The sequence below is a fragment of the Crassostrea angulata genome, chromosome 8 (genome assembly GCF_025612915.1).
Source record: "Crassostrea angulata isolate pt1a10 chromosome 8, ASM2561291v2, whole genome shotgun sequence".
Taxonomy (NCBI): Eukaryota; Metazoa; Mollusca; class Bivalvia; order Ostreida; family Ostreidae; genus Magallana; species Magallana angulata.
This window is the reverse complement of record NC_069118.1, coordinates 41652665-41676730: the sequence shown is the minus strand read 5'-3', so window position 1 is coordinate 41676730 and position 24066 is coordinate 41652665. Positions and strand designations below refer to the sequence as shown.

Below are 24066 nucleotides of genomic sequence, written 5' to 3'. Positions count from 1 at the left end.
ATTATAGATTTATGTAATAATGAATATCACTATTTAGATAAACAATATTTTAATAATGGTTGAGGATGTACTTCATTAAGACCAATATTGAATGAAATAAATTATTTCAATAGTGGTTGGGTATGCGTTTCATCATAACCACTATTGAAATAAATTATTTCAATAGTGGTTAGGTATGTATTTTAATACAACCACTATTGAAATAATTTATTTCAATTGTAGTAAAGGATGCGGTTCATTATAACCATTATTGAAAAAAAATATTTCAATAGTGGTAGGATGTTTTTTAAATGCCTATTATTCCGACTGTGCATAACACTTTCTGTTCCAGATGACAGGTGGTATGGGAAACATGACCATATAGAGGTAAATCAAAGAACATTATGATAAAAAAGGAATTCATCATCTCATAAGACATACTTCTTTTCTTAAGAAACAACCCTAGCAGAAAGGAAAGTGTTACAAACAGACATAATAATAGACATAAAACTGAAAAGCATCACCAACCACTATAATTGAAGTACAATAGTGGTTGAAATGCAAGGTATCCCCAAACACTATTGAAATAATATATTTCAATAGTGGTCGTAGTAAAGTACACCCCCACCCACTATTGAAATAATTTATATTAATAGTGATATTTAAAATAATATTTATCAAGAAATAATTAATCAATATACAGGGGGTTTGAATAGAAGTACTGGCAATTTACAAAATGTTCATTATCGTGCATATAATATACATTATTACAAGACATGATATGTATGTAGAAAGAGAAATGTAAAGGAAAAAATATTAATTTACAAAGTAATATTAATATAGAAATTCATTCTAAGCTCCGATTGAAAAATAATTATAATAGTAGTTGTACTTCAACAGTGTCTGTAAATTGATTTTCAAAATGGAATACATCCCGGAACACTATTTAAATATTTTATTTCAATAGTGGTTGTATTTCAATAGTGGTTGTAAAGTGATTCTTTAAATGAAATACATTCCCAACCACTATTGAAATAATTTATTTCAATAGTGGTTTTATTTCAATAGTGGTTGCAACAATGCATGACTGAGCACACATCTTAAGTAAGCAATTACAATGGAAGATCCAAAGAGATGGGTAGATCAAGAAACACGGATATCACACATCACCCCCCCCCCCCCCAAGTCTTCAACTAAGGGGGCACAACTCAATCTACTGCTGGCAGCTAAATGAGGATTCCGAAAAATTCACAGTGATTTTTCACAGCAGTACTCACTTTTTTCAGGTACCGTTTGTTTTGTAACAACTGAAGCATAAAATTTTGCAAAGTTTTAAAAATGTCAGCCATTTGATACCAGACATTATGCTCTGTGGTCAAGCCTATGACTTCATTGTCTTTATATATACTGTCGTATATAAATTTCAGGCACATTGCAGGTATATTTGTGACTACCGGTATTTACATAATTTATAAATACTTAATACATCCTGACATTAATAAACAGGCAATCTATTAATAATTATCATTTGATTAAAATGAAGTTGATAGTGTCTTGAATCTACAATCAATTTTAAAAGACTTTTAAGAATTTCTATCTCTATACAGCTTTCTCCCTCCATTTACTGAAATAAATACTTTGTTTTCAAATCTGCTGCCAATCATGAAATAAAAGACTGTTTATTTCTTTTTGATTTCTAGTTTTGTTAATTATATAACATGCATACCGGGTATATATTAATTTTTATTTTATTTATCTCATACTTGTCTGCATTTAGAAAATGAGCATTACCTGTAGTTTAGTTTGTCATGTGGCATTGAAAGAAATGAAAAGCCAGCTAAAAAAATCTAATAATTGTGCTGAATACATACTGTACATGGAATCATTAGAATTCGTGGTGGCTCAATTTTCGAGGTATTTGCAGGTAGCCCTCACCCACGAATTTACATCCTCCACAAAAACTATTTATGAAAGATTTAGCTTCCCTACTGAAACCCGACGCATCAACACATTAACATTCTCGGGAAGAGCGGATTGCCAAAACAATTTTCGGAATTTCTCGGCAAGCGTCTAGGTCAAATCAAACGTTTTTCGGAGTTTCTCAGAAAGCGACTAAATGATAAAATATATTCAGAATTTCTAGGAAAAAGAAATCATGTCCAAAAACGTTATTCGGAATTTCTTGGAAAAAGATTTTATCCCAGAAAACGCTATAGCGATTTCCTTATGGGAAAGCGTAACAGCGATTTCCTTATGGGGAAACGAAATATCTGGTCAAAGAAAAGACAGGGGGAGTTGGTTGGAAAATGAACTTTTATATCGGAACAATATTGTATTGAAAATTTGAAACATATCAACCATTTTTTTCTATCCAATCTTCTATGATGTTCAAAGATTATATCGACGGATAAACCTGCATACTTTTTTATATATCTATAGTTGCTCAATAAAAAAATATTTAATGTGGTTATATTTTGCCTTATTATTTAAAGAATAAAAAGCACTTCTTATAGGAAGAATTCTATGTCTCTTTCTACCAAAAAACACCCCCAACACTGCACTACAAATTGTATGTATTTTACAGACTGGGGGGGGGAGGGGGGGGGGCTAAATAAGGTAAAATGCATATCGAAACCTTAAGTTAAAAATTCTAGCAAAATCTCCTATTAAAGCAAAAGTATTTGATTGTGCTGAGCTCCTGTGGTTAAAACTAGGTTCAATATCCCCTGGAGAAGAAAGATCACTCCCACAGGAATGTACAAGATTCCTTAACGAGGTAGTAAAAATGAAGTACTCTTGAATTGTTTTTAAAAAATGGAATTAAATTATCCCCATAAGAGATATCTCTTTTATTGTAGGCTAAGTTTTTATTGGGGGGGGGAATCGATATTTTTAGCTTTTATTGCGTGACATAGAAGCGTTTTCTTTCCGTTTTATTATCCACTTAGAATGCCATAGACTTCGATGGAACATGAATGGAGTGTAGGAACATGAGAACATGTCAAAACCAGACACGTAGCATCGTTAGGTAACTGCTTGGGGTTTGTGACAGACCTACCTGAAAATCTTGGCAAACATATTACAAAATATCTTCTAAATCCTTATCCTTTTTTGTGGAAAGAGAGGATGGGGTAATAAATGTATCTTAACATATTGTTTCCATTTTCCAGATAAGCGGAGGGGGGGGGGGGGGTGTCAAAATGTTGATTTAAGTGAAAGGACTAAAAACAGGGGCAGGACCCCCCCCCCCCCTCCTCTCCGCTACATAGCTTTATTGACATAGAGAAAATACCAGCACTAGATACGATATAATACTATCTTTAAAAATGATCGTTTTGCATAAATGTATACTGCTAAAATCCAAGTAGTTTATCGATGATAGTGTTTGCGTCCCTCGTGCGTCTAAAACATCACCGAGAATGGACCATTTGTATTTTGTTTTAAAATCTGATTGTAATATTTGTTCACTTTATTTCACCTGACATTTAATGTCGTTAATTATTAATGCTGGGGTTGTTGACTTTTTTAAACCCAGTAATTCACGGGAGGAAAAAAAAAACTCGATGCAAAACTACCAGAAGATAATGTAAACATAGTGAACATTAATTTGATACCAGCAGAACCGATTTATAAATCAAAGTATTGAGAAGATCCTTAATCAAACACGACATGTCTGTGAAATTCATTCTCCCTTCTTCTCCCCTAGATGCCTTTGGTTCTTTGACTGTAGAATAGATGCACGTGATCTTTGAACTTTTGACCTGAAATTCGATAATGGCTGCCCTCAGATTATAGACAGACTATGTGTGATATTCGATGACCGAAACTTTCTATGGGACCATGGCCAGACATTGAGTTTGTACTGTTACAATAAAACATGATTTAGCGCTTCCAAAAATTGGTCTAACCCAAAAATGTTTTCCTAACATAATGTTTATTTTTTTTTTTTTTGCTTTCTCGAAAGAAGAAACGCAATCAAACAAGAATAAAAAAAATCAAATTAATAGAAAGAAATATTTTCCCAATATTTTTTATTGGCTTTGATTCATTTGGGAAATTTTTTTAAAAGTATGTCCTCAGTATCCTTCAAAACATGGAGACAATCTCGATTCACAAGAGATAAAAATTATAGGTAATGTTCTTACTGAGAGTAGCTGTGAGGGAAACAAAACCATCACCAAGACCCGAGAAATTCCAGTCATCATACATCATCAAAGCACATGCCACTTCATCTGAGAATTTTCCCACAATTCCATTCACGCTGATCTGTGTGAAAAGCACCATAATTCTTTAATCTGTGCAGTGAGTATGCAGTCATTCGGATCACCAGGTTTTCTTCGTTACCGTGTTTACGTAAATGACCGAGAGAGGTCAGTGCTAACCTGCAGAAGTGGATTACACTGTAGCAAAAACAGCGTCCCTTTTTTAAGATTCAATTCTTTTGCATGTTTGTATTGGATTTTTTTTCATCATTAATGTTTATCAATAATTTGTTTTCTTGTTTTGTTTTTGTTGTATTTTTAAGCGTGTGGTGAGGAGGGGCTTCTGTTTATTTTGTAATTTTAGAAAATGCTAAAGGTTGTATATATCCGCTTAACAAAATAGAATGTCAAAAGGGGACATCTATCAACCAACTTTATGTAAATTTACTTGGATGCGACTGTCTAGACAACTTATTTATTGCAAACGAAAATGTTACAATGAAAGCAGAGTGTTTTCGGTGGTTTTGTTGTTGTTTTTTTTGTAAAGAAATGATATTTTTTTGGTTTTAAAGGGCCGTCATCATCATTGTGTTTGTTTCCAAACTGTTCCAGTGTTTAAGAATGTGGTTTTTTAAACACTTTACATTCGGGATGTTTTAGTAATTGTAGCATTTGGTTGACGTCGTTTGCTTTTTAAGACCATTATAATATACGTACTTCTTTTTGTTTCGCCTATGACAGTAATAATTGGGTCTACTTCCTTTTCTGAGTAATCTCTCTTGGATTGAGAATTCTAAATGTTCGTTACAGGTATTGCCGGTATCTAAAATATCTAGAACTTTTTTGTGCCGTTAAAGGCTACTTAGAAGCCGTCATTTCTAAATCTTCCATGATAGAGAACTTTGTGATTTGGTATTTATGACATAATATGATTTGTGATTTGGTACATTCTTGTATCTGACATTTCAGGTGATGCTATCCCACCATCCTACAGCCTATAATGTGTTTGTAGTATTTGCCTTTGAATTTAAAGTACATGTAATAGTTTTCTAATCTACACTGTTCTATCATTAACGAATCTCGGAAAATATCTTTAATTGTGTATGTCTTAAGGAGAAGGTACTTTGACGAGCTTTTGTTATCGGTGAAAAAAGTAATATATACATGTTACATAATTTTGTGTATTTTACGAAAATGATGTAAGATGTATGTCTGGGTTTTCAACTCGCAAGTCATGATTTGATAGCAGTTGGCGCAACACATTGGGGTATACTGGTGTTTGTCCATAATAACTGTTGTGTTGCTTTTGTGATTACGATATTGGTATTTTTTCGAAGTGACCTCCTAGGTCACGCAAATATGAATTTTACGTTTTATTTATCTATTTATCTTTTATATCAGCCAATCAGAAAACAAAGAATTTCTTAATCATATAACCATACAAGGTATACGTAGCTACATGCAGTTTTATTGCTTACAGAACAAGTACGCCTCTCTCTCTCTCTCTCTTTCTCTCTCTCTCTCTCTCTCTCTCTCTCTCTCTCTCTCATGTCTCCAATTGTATGCATCCCCATGTGATGCTTAAAACATGATAACTTATTCTTTTTTAAAATATCTTTTTTTTATTTATGAAACAACTTTTTAATACATGCATAGTTTTTTAATATCTAATATTCCGTACACGTCTACATTACCTAGATAGAAAACGCCGTTTATAAATAAAGTCTTTCTGTTAGCTTTAATTGACAAGATTCAAACTAGTAGTTTCGATTCTAACATAACATAACGCAGAACAATTTGATATTGTTAATACATATTTATTGTCAATTTGTCAGCAATGGAAAATACTCATTGATAAAATTGATACAATGTATAACAAATAAACATACACAGGTTTACATGAATGATGTATATGCACGTCAATGTATAATGTAGATACCAAATATTGTACACTTTCACAGTGTTGTGGTTACATTGTCTCACAACATATACACAGTACTTAAAAGATGTATGGATATAATGTTCACTGTAGATACTGTCACTGTGTTGGTGCTATTTTGTCTCACAATACACACACAATACCTAAGAATTGCTGTATGGATAAAATAATGTTCACTGTAGATACTTGTACACTGTCACTATGTTGATGGGGTATTGTCCTACCCAGAGATTGTTCTCATCATCCACACACACACTACGGGGATACTTTACACCTTGCTGTGATGTGAGTAGTAAAGACAAGAACTGACCGTCCTGATCCAGGAGATGAACTTTTTCACTGCGTTCATCACACACCAGGATGTGACCGAGTACATCAGTACATATTCCATAGGGATTAAACAGTGACCTCTGACCTGTGTAGGAGAACCGGTGATTTCCTGATTTATCCACCACCACTACAGCAGGTTTGTTATTGTCTGATACACAGACATCATCATTGATGTTTTCTGTGATGTAGTGCGGTAGCTCATACAGTTCCTGTCCTTTGTTGTCTCTCTGTATGTTCTGTATTTCTGTCCCTGTCTTGTTATACCTGGTGATTTTACCCTCTCCACCCTTCCACATCCCCACCAGTATGTCCCCGTTGATGTGGGAGGAGTGTATACTGAGTGGTTCCCAGTTTCCTGTTTTAATGAATTCAGTGATTGTATTATCCGGTGTTATCCTATTGATGACTTTGTTTTGTTTGTCTGTATAGATCAGACCCCCGTCCTGTGTGACTGTGTGATAGCCTTCATCTTCACCATTGGTTTGTATCTTCTGTAGCTGATTTCCCTGTAGATCTGTTTGGACAAGGTTACCACTACTATCACTGCCCCAGAGTCTGCCTGATTTACCTAGTGATATATGAAATACACGTCTAACACCTGGTACTGTGTACTCCCTGACCTTGGTGACAGAGGAAGACAGAGACAGTGTTTGTTTCACATAAGATTTCTCTCTGTCTTGTTTTCTCTGTTTCTGTGTAGGTTTCAATTGTGTGGAGACAGTCTCCATAGGTTTTATTTTTCTGTTTTCTGGTTTATTATTGGGAACAGTTATTATACCCAGTAGTTTGGCGACATCTTCCTTGCTGTGTTGACCAGCAGTAAATACGGGTAGGACTGGTTTGGATGTCTCTGGTATGGGTCGAATGATGAAGCTTTCTGATTTGAGAGCAGATGTTATTTGTTCGATGTTTGAAGGAGATAGGTAACCATAAAACGTTTTGATTAAATCATTTAGATAGGTGATGTAATCATCGATTTCTTGGTTTTGGCAGTTTAATGTTTCTAATAATGACTGTTCAATTTTGCCGACTTGTTTTATATTTTCTGATGTGACTGTGTCTACCAGCTTTTTCACAGCCTCAGCTTCAGTCTTCATGGACGTTCTTATGCCGTCCATAATCTTCTTTATTTCTGTGACATCGCCAGCAATTTCTTTTTTCAAATCTTGAGAAGTTGGCTCAAAATAATTTCTAATTTCTGCAATTTCTTCATGACATAGGGAAACTTTTTCATCAAAGTCTATTTCTAGGTCATTAAACGCATGGCCGCGATGTTCTTTTGTGGCTGTGCATTTGTAACAAATGGGAATTTGGCATTCCTCGCAGAGAAGAACCATTTCTTTTGTGGGGTGGATCTTGCATTGCTCAACAGGAAGCGGTCGTTTACGTTGTTTATAAGGAACCACTTCATGGCTCTTGGTTTTCGTATTCTTCTGATGTTCATCTCTGCATTGTTCACACATTGGTTGGTGACAGTCATCGCAGTAAAACTGGCAGTTCCTCTCACAGTCTTCAGTGCCACACACCAAATAATGCTGGGCGTCGGGTGGTACTTTGGATTCAGATAATGCCATCTGAAATGAGAAATGTGCAATTAAATTAAGCCGTGACAAATCAGCAAGAAGTCAATCAATTCTATCAACCCCCCTCCTCCACACACACACACACACAAACATGTATGCAAGCAAATGTATAAGCATATTGACATCTAGAATAGATTATGAGATATTTACTTGATAAATAATAATTAATCAAATAGATGAGGTATTTGATTTTGTCCATTCCTTATCATTATCAACTTTTTGTATTTCTATACCAATTTTTGAATTTCTAGCTAGGCATTTCTAATAAAAATAATTATACTAAGCTACATGTACATAATCATGCGCGGACCCAGACATTTCTTTGCCAAGGGGGTGTCTAAGGGGTTTGCCAGTGGGATGGGGGTGTGTAATAATTATACAATGTGGACGAATAAGCTTTAAGTTTCTAGGGACCCACCGCCTCCCCCTCCGTCCAGATCCGAGCATAGTGGCTTCTCTTACTAATCAGTTTTTGACTTATGATCAAAATAAAAACAAAGCAATTCTCATTTGTTTGCTTACCAGATCATTTATTTTACAACAGGGGCGGATCCAGGATTTGAAGTTAGTAAGGAAGTAAATAATTTATCATAGTGACGTGTGTTATAACAAATTACAAAATGTTATACAAAATAGATAATGAAACACTCGTCCTATTAGGCCTATATGTCACTGCAAATACAATTATAACACAATATGTATATATGATATATACACATATTGCGCATTGCGTTTTTATACAGTAATGATTGAATGTCTATAAAGGTAAAGATTCAAGTAAATATTTAGATTTGTCTCGGAAAATTTGACAGTAGAAAAATAATCCAGTCTAAATTTGACATTACTACTGTTGGATTATATCCTACATTATTAAATAATTCTCTTCTAAAGTCGGAATACACTGCACAATAATTCAACAGAAAATGACTCTCGTCTTCGATTTCATTTAATACACAAAAATGACATATTTTTTCCTCAAGAGATTTCCCCCTTATATTGCCCTGTTTCAATTTTAATTGGGAATATCTCACATCTAAATTGTGCCAAAAATAGATCTTTGATATTTTGAAATGTTCATTTCAAGGTAAATTTCAGTTTAAAAATTTGTTTTAATGCTTTTATATAATCGCAATTTTGGTAGTTGGTTTATCTTTCCTAACCACTCATTTTCATTAGAAAGAAACAGCTTGTTTTCAAATTCATTGACATCACAGACTGATAAATTATTATAAATATGTAACAGATTCATAGATTTAAACAGTGATTTAATGCGTGATGTCCATCTAGATATACCAGTTTGATTAAAGTCCCACAAGAAAACACGCTTTGTTATCCGATTGTCCTCCATTGTCAGTAATCGATTCAATAATCGCACGGCGTTAATACAGTGTCTATAATAAGAGAGTTTCCATCCAAATTCCCCGTGTAGCGTAAAGATGTAAATCTGTGAACGCCTAAGTAAAAACGTATAGGGCTCGATTCTGTACCATTTCAATAGAATGATAATTCTTGAGGCCCCACACTTCACTTCAATAATCCAAAACTTGTGCTACACAATTTAAAAACAATTTTTCAGAGTTGAAATTCCTATTTCTTTATATGGACGAATTTTGGAAACCATGCGTCCGAGAGCGCAACCACCAGCTTTTGATAAAGTATCGGCGTTGTTTTGGAATTCAGTTTTTCATGAAATATTACACCAAGATATAATTTATAATATGTATTGTACTGGAGAATATTGTTGTTAATTTGGAACTGAAAATCGCTTTGAGATCCTTTTTTCCTGATGTTTTCATATTTAGTTTAAGACGCCATTTTGCACACCAGTCAGACACAGTATCCAGTATCTTTTGCAAATTTCTTTTTAGTCGGATAAAAGAGCAATATCAGCATACAATAAAATTCTTAAATTGATTTCGCCCAACGTGATACCTTTCCTTAGTTCTTTAATTTCTTTTGCGAGATCGTTGATGAAAAGAGCAAAAGAGGGTCGGTGATAAGTTGTCTCCTTGTCGTACACCAGCTAAAGTAGAGAATCAGTCAGTACACAACTCACTGAATCTTACACACGATACTGTGTTTTCATAAAAGTAAGAATCCCCGTCAATTCCATTATGTAAGAGGGAGAATTTTAAAAGATCACGGTCAACTTTATCGAAAGCTTTTTGTAGATCGTTGAACGCCACGAATGTGTCTTTTCTATTCTGTATAATACTGTTAAGTGTAAAAACGTGGTCAGTGCAAGAGCGTTCACGTCGAAATCCATTTTGCTCATCAAGAAGCAGGTTGTAACCTTCTAAATAAGGTACCAATATATGATTTAAAATGGAACTGTACATTTTATAAATAGTTGATAATAGACTGATTCCTCGATAGTAAAGCGGTACTCTTGGATCACTGTTAGAATCACTGATAGAATCTTTAAAAATAGGACATATAATAGCTGGTCAACAAACACTTACAGAGGAAATTATATGGGACTCAAATCATAACATAAAGAGACGATGAAGAACACAATTGTATTTAAGCACTTCATATGGAATTTCATCAACACCAGGGGATTTTCCATTTTTAGATTCCATAATAACATATTTTTACTTCACCGAGTTCGATAGGTCTGTTAAGGTAAGGATTGTGTTATTCAAGAGGGTCCAGCATATCATTTTCCATGACAGGCACGTAGCATCAGGGGGGTGCCAGCCCCCCCCCCCCCCCCCCCACTTTTTCTCGCAGCAACAAATTTGTTAAAATTTACATATAAAAAATGGAATTATCATAGAGTTGGCCCCCCCCCCCCCACTTTTTTGGGAGTACTAGTATGTAAAAAACTGATATGAATATAAGGAAATGAGAAGTGAAATTGAAGTTATATAGTAAGCCAGCTCCCCCCCCCCCTCCCCCCCCCCCCACACGGAATAGGATTTTGAAGATTTTGGAAACATAACATTTTTTTTTTTCCTTGTCAAGATTTTTTGGATGAGTCTGCCCCCCCCCCCCCCACTTTCAAAAACGATGCTACGTGCCTGCATGAATTTTACCGATTCTTTAACACGTTGGAGAAAGACGTCATTGCTGGCTAAATCTAGATCTGTAGGGGGGATTGTATAAGTTACTAAATTCCGATTTCCAAACGTTTTGCACATAAGTGGGATCACTTGATATAGGGCCTAGACCTGTTAGTTAGGCATTATAGTTAAGTGGATGAAGTTAGAGGGGGTGTCAGTTTTATGCAAGGGGTCTGGGCAGCCCTGGTGGGGGCCCAGAAGACGATTTTAAATTGTTAAACATTTGTAAATAAAAGACCTACAATACAACATCAACCCCCCCCCCCTGCCATGTAGAAATTTAAGAAACATTTCTTTTTTCTTACGAATGGATGTAAATAATTCAGATTAAAAAAATTAAGTTCAATGGGACAATGTTTATGAAGTTGAAAAAAAAAATGCCAGCTTGTATTGTACAATAAACACGTTTTAGACACTACATGTACCTAGTATAACAAATAACTTAAAATCGAATAACCGGTCACATTTGAACCCAAGAAGAGGGTAATTAAAATGCACTTTATATGTACGTTACACACGGGTATTTTTATTTAATACTACACCGTTGAAATCAATTTTATGTAGAGAAATCCAATGAGTTTCCAAAAAGTTCATAATTAATACTCGAAAGTTGTATATCTTTCTTTCTTCGAAGGAGTAGCGTTATAATTTAACTTTGTTTTGACAATTTTAGAAGGGGCGCGCGCGCCGGGTGCGCCACCCTCTGAATCCGCCACTGGTTTACAATATACAATACTTATTATCTAAGAACACGAAAAATTTAAAAACAAACACTTTAGTGAATGTATGAGCCGATGGTTGAGAATTTTAAAACGCAAGTCATTTGTTCAAAATGGCCTCTACTTTCGGTTTAGTAATAAGAACGCCCATATAGAATTGCCTAACATTGAGGGCCTATTAATCTGGATTTAATCCATATCAATGATATTGAACCAATTCAATATCACGCTTAGGGAATATTTGCCATCATCAGATATATATAGATACAATTATTCTTACTTACCATCAATGTTACCTTAAAATTATTTCATTCGGTACACGGCGTCAATGTTCCTTACTTCACTGTAGAGATAACAGTTTAGGGCGCGCTTGATTAAGCTTAACTTGGTGTACACCGGTATTGAAAAAAATTTGTATTGTATTATATACCAAAAACAATTACTCCTTGAGGTCTGGGAGATCGTAAAGAGTAATGGAGGTACATTTGTTCACAAGGGTTATGTCATTTAGTTAATTTTTTTTACTTACTTGCTTCTTGTCTTTACAAAAATGTATTAAAAAGTAAAGGAGAATTACTTAAGTTCTCTTTAAGTATTATTTGGGAGATTTTTTATAGGGGTCATTTTAAGGCCAGACTGGAAAATGTTAAGAAGGGGAAAGAATAATATAGTTTAAAGTAATACATGATACGAAAAAAAAACAAAGAAAGATTGAGTAATGTGATTTAATTGATAAAAATTGGATAAAAAAAATCCAAGGATGATTTTGAATCTGATAATTATTAGTGTACATGCACAATGTAAAAGAACTTTTTTAACTATTCAATTTTATTTTTATCAACATCGGAAATAAGTTTAACACATAAAAATAATTACATTAACTAGACATCAAAGAGTTAATGATAGTGTCAATGGTACACTTAACTGTTCATTAAACATATTTTATATACCGGTGCCTCTTTTTACCCAAATGAACCCCAATGATACCCAAATGAACCCCAATGATACCCAAATATACCTGATAATACCCCAATGATACCAATCGATATCCCAATGAACCCCAATGATACCCTAATGAACTTTGAAATACCACAAAAATACTAAATATGTGCATATTTGTAGTTAAAAGATATGCCGCGCAAGCGTGTGAATAAACACCGTTTACACATTAATATCATGGGAAGGGGGGGGGGGGGTCCTTTTAAAAAAAACTATTCTTTAAATTAAAATAGAAAACCAAAACCCTGGCTTAATATTTAGAGGAGTGAGCTGGGTTTTAAAAAACCAAAATGAAATGGTTGATATATACAATTTTGTTCCAAGGTCAAATTTCTCTATAACTTTTTATTACTGTCCCATATAAGAATTAAAAGCAATTGGGGAGCAAATTTAAAAAGCAATTGGGGATTGAGGGGTTCTCCCTTTTAATTCCCCCGTTTTCTGCATTCATTATTTATATGTATAAACGTAGAACACATTCCGTTCATTGTTTACCATTTAAAATTACAGAAATGGACATTTTCACATTGCGGAGATAGAAAAAAAGTTGAAAATAACAGTGATAGGTCGTGTCTGACCTTAAATTACCGTTAAACTTCAATTAAAATGTATACCTTTTGAATAACATTTATTATCCTTATAAAGTTCATTGGGGTATCATTGGGGTATCATTGGGGTATCACTGGGCTTCATTGGGGTAAAAAGACGCACCCTTTATATACACATACATGTGCACGTACTGCATAACATCTCAAAACTGAAAAGGATGGCGTAAATAAGAGAAAGTTTGTTCATGGAATGTTTGTGTAACAATCACATACACGTATGTATTATATCAAATATAACATAGTTCTGTTAAGAAATATATAAATGCAGTTTGGCTACATTTGCTGTTTACAAAGTGTAATTTCTAAGTTGTTTATGTTCAAGAGCAGCTAGTTAAATAGCAAGTGCAGTATAAAGTTATTATAACATTTCATTTCATAGAAGAAATGTCATTTAAAAGTACAGGTATAAAACAAAAAGAGAATTAGAAACTGTTAACAGAGGAAATATTGCAGATTACGGGAACTTAAAATGTCGTAGATTTATCAATCATTTCCAATTCGTAAAACAAATTCTTTTACAAAAAAACCTTTTAATATCACTATATAAGGAATGAAATTTCTAATCATACATGGGATCTCTCTCTCTCTCTCTCTCTCTCATTCTCTCTCTCTTTCTCTCTCTGTAACATTTAAGTGTACAGGATACAATGAATTAACACATGACCATCCAAATGTTAAACTCTTTTGGTTATATAACAGAGATAAAAGTACATCTTTAACAAATCAGATAGGATTTCCTTGTAGGGATATCATCTTCATAAGAATATAGTATTGTCATCTTAGCTGATATATATAAACGTAGTTAAATAAAAATCATGTCAAAATAACTATCTTTGGTTGTATTTTGAAGGAAAACATTTAAAAAAACATAAACTCTATAAAAATTCATATCTCAATAATGACTGCTATTCAAACGGATTTCTGATTTATGGGGACTAAAGCCTTAAAAGTTGGGTGTACATTAAATACAAACTTCAAAATGATTCCTCATTCACATGCTAAAATTCTAAGACTACAAATTAAAGATTAGTGAAATAAGTATTGACATAATCATAACGCATCTAATTAACTAATACCATAACAGAACCCACAATGTGCAAACTATAACATTGGATTAATTCTAAATATGAACAGGAAAAACATGATTTTTTTAATCACAATACATATTCCCACGTATAATATCAACCTTGAATTTAACAATTTGAAATTACCTTGACATACTAATTCAAAGGTCACAAAATATGAAATGATTACGTGACATCCACCTTTGAACTTTGAACAAAATGGCACTGGCTAACTTTAAACCTAGTACACGCTTTTAATCATGTATGCGTACAGTTCAAAGTTTGGGAAAATAAATGAATGAAAGGACAGAGAAATTTTTTTTACCAACTTTACACTACATGTTATTGTTATTTTCCCTGATCTTATATCTTATAAACTTAATCAGTATTAGACATAAAAATTGCACCAAAAGATGTGTTTTGGAGAATTCCTGATGAACAAAAATATCAGCCTTGAAACAAATTCAGTCACAATGGTCATGATTCTTGGGAGTGTTATTATTGGCGTTGACATTCTATTGAACACAAAATATATTTAATAAAATATATTATTAGTAATTATTCTTTTTGTTTTTTATTCAAAGTCCTCAGAAAAAAAATTGTTCAGAACTTGTTCTTTAAACTACTAAGTACGCCATAACCAAGAGCGATCAATATGTCATATCTAGGGACTGTGGATTGGGGTGGGCGGGGGTAGGTTTGGGAATTGTGTGTGTCGTTTACTACACGTTTTAAAGGGTCAATCAGCCGAGAACTTATTGAGTGAATGCAAGTTGTCTGTTTATGGCACAAACATTTTTGTGTCTGAATAAATTTTAAATTTAAATATATGGCAGTTTTTAATACTGTTGTCTATTTAAGAATTGCCTAGATGCAGAAGTACATAACTTTCGATAAATATTAATTGGTCTCCTATAGTCAGCAGTTTATTTTTTACTTTGAGATTTATTGCTAGAAATCATTTATATACATGCTTTAGAAAAGAACCAAAAAAAAACCTCTATTAATTATTACATGTACAACATAATAAAATAAATTAATGTTGATTGTATAACAAATAAACTATTGATAAGATTTTGAGATCACTTGTTTTAACTCTTCATGATTTAAAAAAACAACACATACAGTATGTTTAATAATAAAAGTTAATTCTGGGATAAATACACGTATCTCACATCAATGTTAACTGCGTAGTATTTACATCTGATATAAATCAATCAATTCACTTAACTGCTCATATTTTAACAAAATTATCATATTTTTTTTCAAAGTTTAATGGTTATTCATGCATCAGAAATATTTTAATTTGAGGAGAGTTACAATTCCTTTATTATATTAAATTGAAACTAATGTTGATGCCGTGTAAAATGAAAGTAATGGAGTTTGAAATACTACTTTAGTTTCCCTTAAATCAGATAAATGCATTTGTACTTGAGAAAATGTTTCTAGCAGTGTTAAATGTATATGGACCATCTCTTCCACAAAATCAAAGACTAACAAATTTCATTTTAAAATCAACAACTCAACGGATTAACATTGATATATATAAACATGTATTTGACAAATACTGGTAATAGATATGTGTTGCTTGTGATATTTTACGTTGCTTGGTTATTAAGATTTTTGAAACAAAATATTCTGATTCGCCAGTGATGAACAAAAATTACACAAAGTATTGAAATCACACATTATCGACCATTTCATGCCCTTACGGAAGCTCTATTCACCTTTTAAAATTTTTGGGCATAAAGAAAATTATGTTTATTCTGGAGTAAGTTTTAACAACAAAAATAATTAACCTAAAATACCCGAAAGTCAGTTAGGAATTTCCGGTAAATTGAGAACTTGCAACATAACATGATATAAGCCAAATAATCCTGTTTAAGGTTGTTACCTGACCTTTAATGTCGTTAATCAATAATGCTGGGGTTGGTAATTTTTTGTAACCAAGTAATTCATGGAAGTAAAAACAATGAACTTGACGTGAAACTACTACTAGATAATGTAATCATGATGACCATTAAATCAATCCCAGCAGAACCGATTTGATAAATCAAAGTATTGAGAAGATCCTTAATCAAACAAGACATGTCTGTGAAATTAATACTCCCTTCTTCTCCCCAAGATGCCGTTGGTTCTTTCACTGTAGTATGGGTACACGTGATCTTTGAACTTGGACAGACTTTGTATGATATTCGATGACCGGCTTCAGCCGAGGGCTTTCCATGAAACCATGGCCAGACATTGAGTTTGTACAGTTACAATAAAACATGATATAGCGCAACCAAAAATGGCTTAAAGTGAAAACGTTTTGCAAACATAATGTTTCCTTTTCTTTTGCTTTCACGAAAGGAGGGAAACTATTAAACTTGAGCATCGTCGATGTATACAGATGTACATGTTTGATCTGTAATTTTACAAGTATACATGTAATGTCAGCATCCTTATTAAGGCGCGTTGATACTGGGGGTGGGAAGAGGACGACAAGAGTGCCCGACTTTGGAACACAATGCTCGTCCTGCCTGATTTAGGGGAAAAGTTATGGGTTACTTTAACTTTGAAGGAGATGATAGTGATAAAGAAAAAAAAAAGAAAACTAAGTAATTTATTGTATGTGTTAGTCTTATCTCCCCTCCATCCTTTTTGTGAAGTCCATTCTATATCTATTATCTAAGACGTTTGAACAACTTTTGAAACATACATGATGTAACAATTCAAAATATAAACGGTTATCTAAAAGCCGAAAAGGGACTACAAAACTTATGAATTTGATGACCTCTCTTTGTGGATTAAATATTGTCGTAGCAGAAATAAATCAATCAAAATGTGTTATACATGTTCAGACTTTTCTAAACATGAAAACCATTTCAGGGACTTTGTTTGCGACAATCTTAATTCAACGTAACAAATATGATTGTAAGCATTGAGCGTGTGAATTGTACCTCGAAATCAGTAGTCAGATTCCTAAGAATATCTTTGCTTTGATGTACTGTCAAAAATATGATAGGAAACCTTACGAATAATGTGTCATAATAAAGTGCTACTACGATTAGGACTTCCCGATGGCTGCTTTTAAACAACCATCTGATTCTTTCAATCTTTTATTTGTAATCGCACCGTCTTAATAAGGGTGAAATGATCACAGGGGTGGCTTGTGTCTCCATACATTTACTCACACTTTTCGATGTAAAGGTGGTATGGGGCACCTGTCTATCTTAATGTGAAAAAAAAACATAATAATCAAAATACTTTCACCAGTGTAGATTTTCGAAATTTGAAATATTTTACCCCCTAAAAAATGTTTTGAAATTTTTTTGGTAAAAATCATTAAAGCCTCCGCGGGGTTCGAACTAATGTCTTACAGATTCATAGTTAACGGTATATATTTTAAATTAAGAAATTTTATTTATACTTAATTTGTTGTCAATTCCACTAAACAACTGTTTTTGATTTCCTGTGGATATTTGACCAAATAGCAAATATTTTCATTAATGTTGATCCGAAACATTCATCTTTTAAACAACGAGTATGCACTTGAACAGAAGAATGACAAAAAATCAAATTTACAGAAAAAAATATTTTCCCAATATTTTCTATTGTCTTTTATTCATTTGGGAAATTTTTAAAAGGATGTCCTCAGTATCCGTCAGAAAATGGAGACAATTCTCGATTCAAAAGAGATAAAAATTATAGGAAAGGTTCTTACTGAGTGTCGGTGTGATTGAAACGAAACCGTCACCAAGACACGAGAAATTTCAGTCATCACCCATCATCGAAGCACATGCCACCTCCTCTGAGAATTTTCTCACAACTCCATCCGCGCTGATCTGTGTGAAAAGACCCATAATTCTGTAATCTGTGCAGTGAGTATGCAGTCATTCGGATCACCACGTCTTTTTCGTTACCGTGTTTACATAAACGACTGAGAGAGGTCAGTGCTAACCTGCAGAGGTGGATTACACTGTAGCAAGAACAGTCTATTATTTTCAAGATTTGTTTGTTTCGCACGTTTGGTTTGGAATTATTTTCAATACTAATGTTTATCAATTTTTTTCCCTCTGTTTTGTTGAGGAAGTTTCTGTTTATTTTGTTTTTAGAAATTAATATGTTGTTCAATACAGACAGACTTATTAAATGCTTAAAAGTTGTATATGTATCCGCTTAACAAAATTAAATTTCAAAAAGGGACATCTATCAACCACACGTGTGGAAATTTACTTAGACGTGACACTCAAGACAGCTTAGCTATTGCAAAGAAAATGTTACAATGAAGGTAGAGTGTTTCGGTGGGGTTTTTTGGGGAGTTTTTTAAAGTAATGATATTTTTTTTTTGGTTTTTAAGGGCCGTCATCATCAGGGGTTCATCTTATTTTTAAGTTTTAAGATTTAAGGCAAGAGTGATTGAATTTTCATTTGCTCATATTTTTGTATTTTCTGTGGCCAATTATTGGTTCGTTGATGAATATCTCTCTGCAAATTGTGTTTGTTCCAAATTGTTCCAGTGTTTAAGAATATGGTTTTTTAAACACTTTACATTCGGGATGTTTTAGTAATTGTAGCATTTAGTTGACGTCGTTTGTTTTTTAAGACCATTACGTAAATTTTATTGTTTTGCCTTTAACATTAATAATTGGGTCTACTTCTTTTTCTGAGTAATCTCTCTTGGATTGAGAATTCTAAATGTTCGTTACAGGTATTGCCGGTATCTAAAAAATCTAGAACTTTTTTTTGTGCCCTAAAAGGCTACTAAACCATCATTTCTAAATCTTCTATGATTGAGAACTTTTCGAATTGGTACTTATGACATAAAATGATTTGTGATTAGGTACATTCTTGTATCTGACATTTCAGGTGATGCTATCCCACCATGCTACAGCCTATAATGTGTTTGTAGTATTTTCCATTGAATTCAAAGTACATGTAATTGTTTTCTAGTCTACACTGTTCTATCATTAACACATCTCGGAAAATATCTTTAATTTTGTATGTCTTAAGGAGCAGATATTTTGACGAGCTTTTGTTATTGCTGAAAAAAGTGATATATAATTGTTATATAATTTTGTGTATTTTACGAAAATGATGTAGTTGTACGTCTGGGTTTTCAACTCGCAAGTCAAATTTTGATAGCAGTTGGCGCAACGCATTTGGGTAAACTGGTTTTTCTCCATAATAACTGTTGTGTTGCATTTGTGACAACGATATTAGTATTTTTTCAAAGTGACAGCCTAGGTAAAGTAAATATAAATGTAACGTTTTATTTTGTTTTTCTTAAATATCAGCCAATCAGAAAACAATTTCTTAATCATATAACCATACAAGGTATACGTAGCTACATGCAGTTTTATTGCTTACAGAATAAGTCCGCCTAGCTTTCTCTCTCTTACAATGCGATCTATTAGACCGCCGGATAATAGGCTGCGGTCTATTGGACCGGCAACGTATTTTAGAAAAAGTGAAATTGCTACAAGATTAAAAGAAAACTTTATTATGTTTATTCTACTATTGTTCTTAAAATTTATCCTCATGTTATTTAAGTATTAATTAACAATGACCTGAAAGCATAATGGTATGACAACCTTCTATAATTTATAATTGTGAACACATGAAAATACTAAAAACGAAAATAGGTAATAAAACAATTATCTAATGTCTGTATTGTCGTTGGTCTCGGTCAATAGATCATACTGAGCTGTTCCCTGCACCTCCGGAAAAATATTCGGGTCTATCGACTGCTCAAGCATTAAATAATTGTAATCTGTAGATACTTGTACACTGTCACTGTGTTGGTGATATCTTGTCCCACCCAGAGATTGTTCTCGTCATCCACACACACACTACGGGGATACTTTACACCTTGTTGTGGTGTGAGTAGTAGAGACAGGAACTGGCCGTCCTTATCCTGAAGATGAACTGTTAAACTGTTATCATCACACACCAGAATGTGACCGAGTACATCAGTACATATTCCATAGGGATTAAACCTTGACCCCTGACCTGTGTAGGAGAACCTGTGTTGATTTGATTTATTCACTACCACTACAGCTTGTTTGCCAAAGTCTGATACACAGACATCACCATTGATGTTTTCTGTGATGTAGTGTGGACAACTATACAGTCCCTGTCCTTTGTTGTCTCTCTGTATGTTCTGTATTTCTGTCCCTGTCTTGTTGTACCTGGTGACTTTAGCCTTTCTATCCTTCTCCATCCCCACCAGTATGTCCCCGTTGATGTGGGAGGAGTGTATGCTGATTGGTTTCCAGTCCCCTGTTTTAATGAATCCAGTGATTGTATTATCCGGTGTTATCCTTTTGATGACGTTGTTGTTTTTGTCTGCATAGATCAGCTCCCCGTTATGTGTGACTGTGTGGTAGCCTTCATATCCACCACTGGTTTGTATCTTCTGTAGCTGGTTCCCCTGAAGATCTGTTTGGACAAGGTTACCATACATATCACTGACCCAGAGTCTGCCTGATTTACCCAGTGATATATGAAATACACTGTCAACACCTGGTACTGTGTACTCTCTGACCTTGGTGACAGAGGGAGACAAAGACAGTGTTTTTTTCACGCCAGATTTCTCTCTCCCTTGTTTTCGTTTTTTCCCTGTAGATTTCAATTGTGTGGAGGCAGTCTCCATGGGTTTTATTTTTCTGTTCTCTGGTTTAGTGTTTTGAACAGTTATTCTACCCAGTAGTTTGGCGACATCTTCCTTGCTGAAATTACCAGCAGTAAATACGAGTGGAACTTGTTTGGATGTCTCTGGTATGGGTCTTATGATAAAGCTTTCTGATTTGAGAGCAAGTGTTATTTGTTCTATGTTTGAAGAAGATAGGTAACCATAAAATGTTGTGATTGAATCATTTAGATAGGTGATGTAGTCATCTATTTCTTGGTTTTGATTATTTAATGTTTCTAATAAAGACTGTTCTATTTTGTCGACTTGTTCTATATTTTCTGATGTGACTGTGTCTACCAGCTTTTTCACAGCCTTAGCTTCAGTCTTCATGGACGTTCTTATAGCCTCCATAATCTTCTTTATTTCGGTGACATCGCCAGCAATTTCTTTTTTCAAATCTTGAGAAGTTGGCTCAAAATAATTTCTTATTTTTGCAATTTCTTCATGACATAGGGAAACCTTTTCATCAAAGTCGGTTTCTAGGTCAGTAAACGCATGGCCGCGATGTTCTTTTGTGGCTGTGCATTTGTAACAAATGGGAATTTGGCATTCCTCGCAGAGAAGAACCATTTCTTTTGTGGGGTGGATCTTGCATTTCTCGACAGGTAGTTGTCGTTTGCGTTGTTTATAAGGAACCACTTCATGGCTCTTGGTTTTCTTATTCTTCTGATGTTCATCTCTGCATTGTTCACACATTGGTTGGTGACAGTCATTGCAGTAAAACTGGCAGTTCTTCTCACAGTCTTCAGTCCCACACACCAAATAATGTTGGGCGTCGGGTGGTATTTGGGATTCAGATAATGCCATCTAAAATGAGAAATGTGCAATTAATATGAAGAAATCTGTAACATTTATTTTTCCATCCAAAATCAGCAAAAAGTCAATCATTTCTATCAACCCCGCCACCATCCCCCACACACATACATACATATATGAAAGCAATTGTAACAGCATTTTGACTTCTAGAATAGATTATGAGAGAGGTATTTGATTTTGTCCATTCCTTATCATTATCAACTTCCTGGATTTCTATACAAACTTTTCAATTTCTAGCTAGTCATTTCTAATCACAATATTTACATTAAGGTACACAATCATTCGCGGATCCAGACATTTTTTTGCCAAGGGGGAGGGGGGTGTCCAAGGGATTTGCCGGTGGGGGGGGGGTAATAATTTTACAATGTAAATGTCATAACCTTTAAGATTCTAGGGACCCAACGCCTCCCCCTCCGTCCAGATCCGGGCATGGTAGCTTCCCTTACTTATCAGTTTTAGACTTATGATCAAAATAAAACAGAGCGATTCTCATTTGTTTGTTAACAAGATCATTTGATTTACAACAGGGACGGATCCAGGATTTGAAGTTGGAGGGGGTGCCAGTTTTTTGCAAGGGGTCTGGACAGCCCTGGTAGGGGGCCCAAAAGACGATTTGAAATCTTTAAACATTTGTAAATATAACACCTACAAAATCCCATCAAAACCCTCTGCCATGCAGAAATATAAGAAACATTTCTTTTTTCTTACGAATGGCTGTAAATTAATCAGTTTAAAAAAAACTAAGTTCAATGGGACGATGTTTATGAAGTTGAAAAAAGCCATGCCAGCTTGTATTGTATAATAAACATGGAAGAGTCGTTTTAGACACTACATGTACCTTAAGAAAACCAAATAACCTAAAATCAAATGACTGGTCACATTTGAATCCAAGGAGAGAGTTATTAAAGGGACTTTCTACATGTATGTACGTTACACACGCGTGTTTTTATTTTATACTACAACGTTGAAATCAATTTAATGTAGAGAAATCCCATGAGTTCCCAAAAAGTTCATGATTAAGACTCGCAAGTTGTATATTTTCTTTCATCGAAGGAGTATAATTTAACTTTGTTTTGATAATTTTAGACGCGCCGGGTGCGCCACCCTCTGAATCCGCCACTGGTTTACAATATAAAATTATATAAGAACGCTTACAATATAAAATGAGCCGTATGTAAGAGCCGACGGTAGAGAGTTTTAAATCGCAAGTCATTTTGTTCAAAATGGCCACTACTTCCGGTTGAGTAATAATAACTTCTATATAGAATTGCCCAAAATTGAGCGCCTAATAATCTAGACTTTAATCCATATCAATGATATTGAACTAAATCAATACGCTTAGGAAATATTTTCATCATCAGTTATAGATACAATTATTCTTACTTACCATCAATGTGACCTTAAAAATTGTTCATTCGGTACATGGCGTCAATGATCCCTGAGAGAATACGAGACTTGCGTAATTTACTTCCTTGTTGTAGAAATAAGGGTTTAATCTACCTTGAATAAACCAAACAATTTATTCGCATGGAGAATTACTATTTTTCTTATATATAGGGGCATTATACATTATATAATGAAAGAAATCCATAAAACTATAGCAAAATGATATTTGTAAACGGTGTGTAGATCATGTATAAAATATTATATATAATATAATGGTTATAAAACAAATTACAGTTTTGTAATACAGAAATACAAAAAAGGGGGGAGGGAGTAGTAAGTACAAGTATTCATAAATAAGGTCTGGTAAATATTGCCTCGGATACATGTAATTGTATATGAAATGTATATATTGTTTATTCATGTACATATTTAAGTGCAAATGGAAAAATATTCATGATACTTTAACTAGAGTTAAATGTGAGAGTGTAGAATGGTTTTCAACCACCTAAAATGCAAATTAGATTCGGATGGGAATGCTATGCGCGAATTCATTTTCTTTTTCTGCATGGATGAGATAATTAATATAATTGACGGGGTGGGATGACTTACGTATATTTTTGGTAATTTTACTATGTAATTTAAAAATGTTTGATTTATTTTCAAATGAAGTGTTCAAAGACCCCCGTCTAGTCCGCACATG

The 24066-nt window shown here is 33.9% G+C and overlaps 2 protein-coding genes across 2 annotated transcripts; both read right to left on the bottom strand.

Annotated features, from left to right (window-relative positions):
- Positions 1–5904: 5904 nt before the first annotated feature.
- Positions 5905–12172, bottom strand: LOC128159728 (tripartite motif-containing protein 5-like). Its single transcript, XM_052822911.1, has 2 exons — positions 12102–12172; positions 5905–8024 (listed from the first exon to the last, which is right to left on the bottom strand). The coding sequence occupies exons 1-2, from the start codon at positions 12102–12104 to the stop codon at positions 6294–6296; spliced, it is 1734 nt and encodes a 577-aa protein (XP_052678871.1). The 5' UTR covers positions 12105–12172; the 3' UTR covers positions 5905–6293.
- Positions 12173–20002: 7830 nt separating this feature from the next.
- Positions 20003–23476, bottom strand: LOC128159987 (E3 ubiquitin-protein ligase TRIM71-like). Its single transcript, XM_052823226.1, has 2 exons — positions 23368–23476; positions 20003–21971 (listed from the first exon to the last, which is right to left on the bottom strand). The coding sequence occupies exons 1-2, from the start codon at positions 23368–23370 to the stop codon at positions 20229–20231; spliced, it is 1746 nt and encodes a 581-aa protein (XP_052679186.1). The 5' UTR covers positions 23371–23476; the 3' UTR covers positions 20003–20228.
- Positions 23477–24066: the final 590 nt, after the last annotated feature.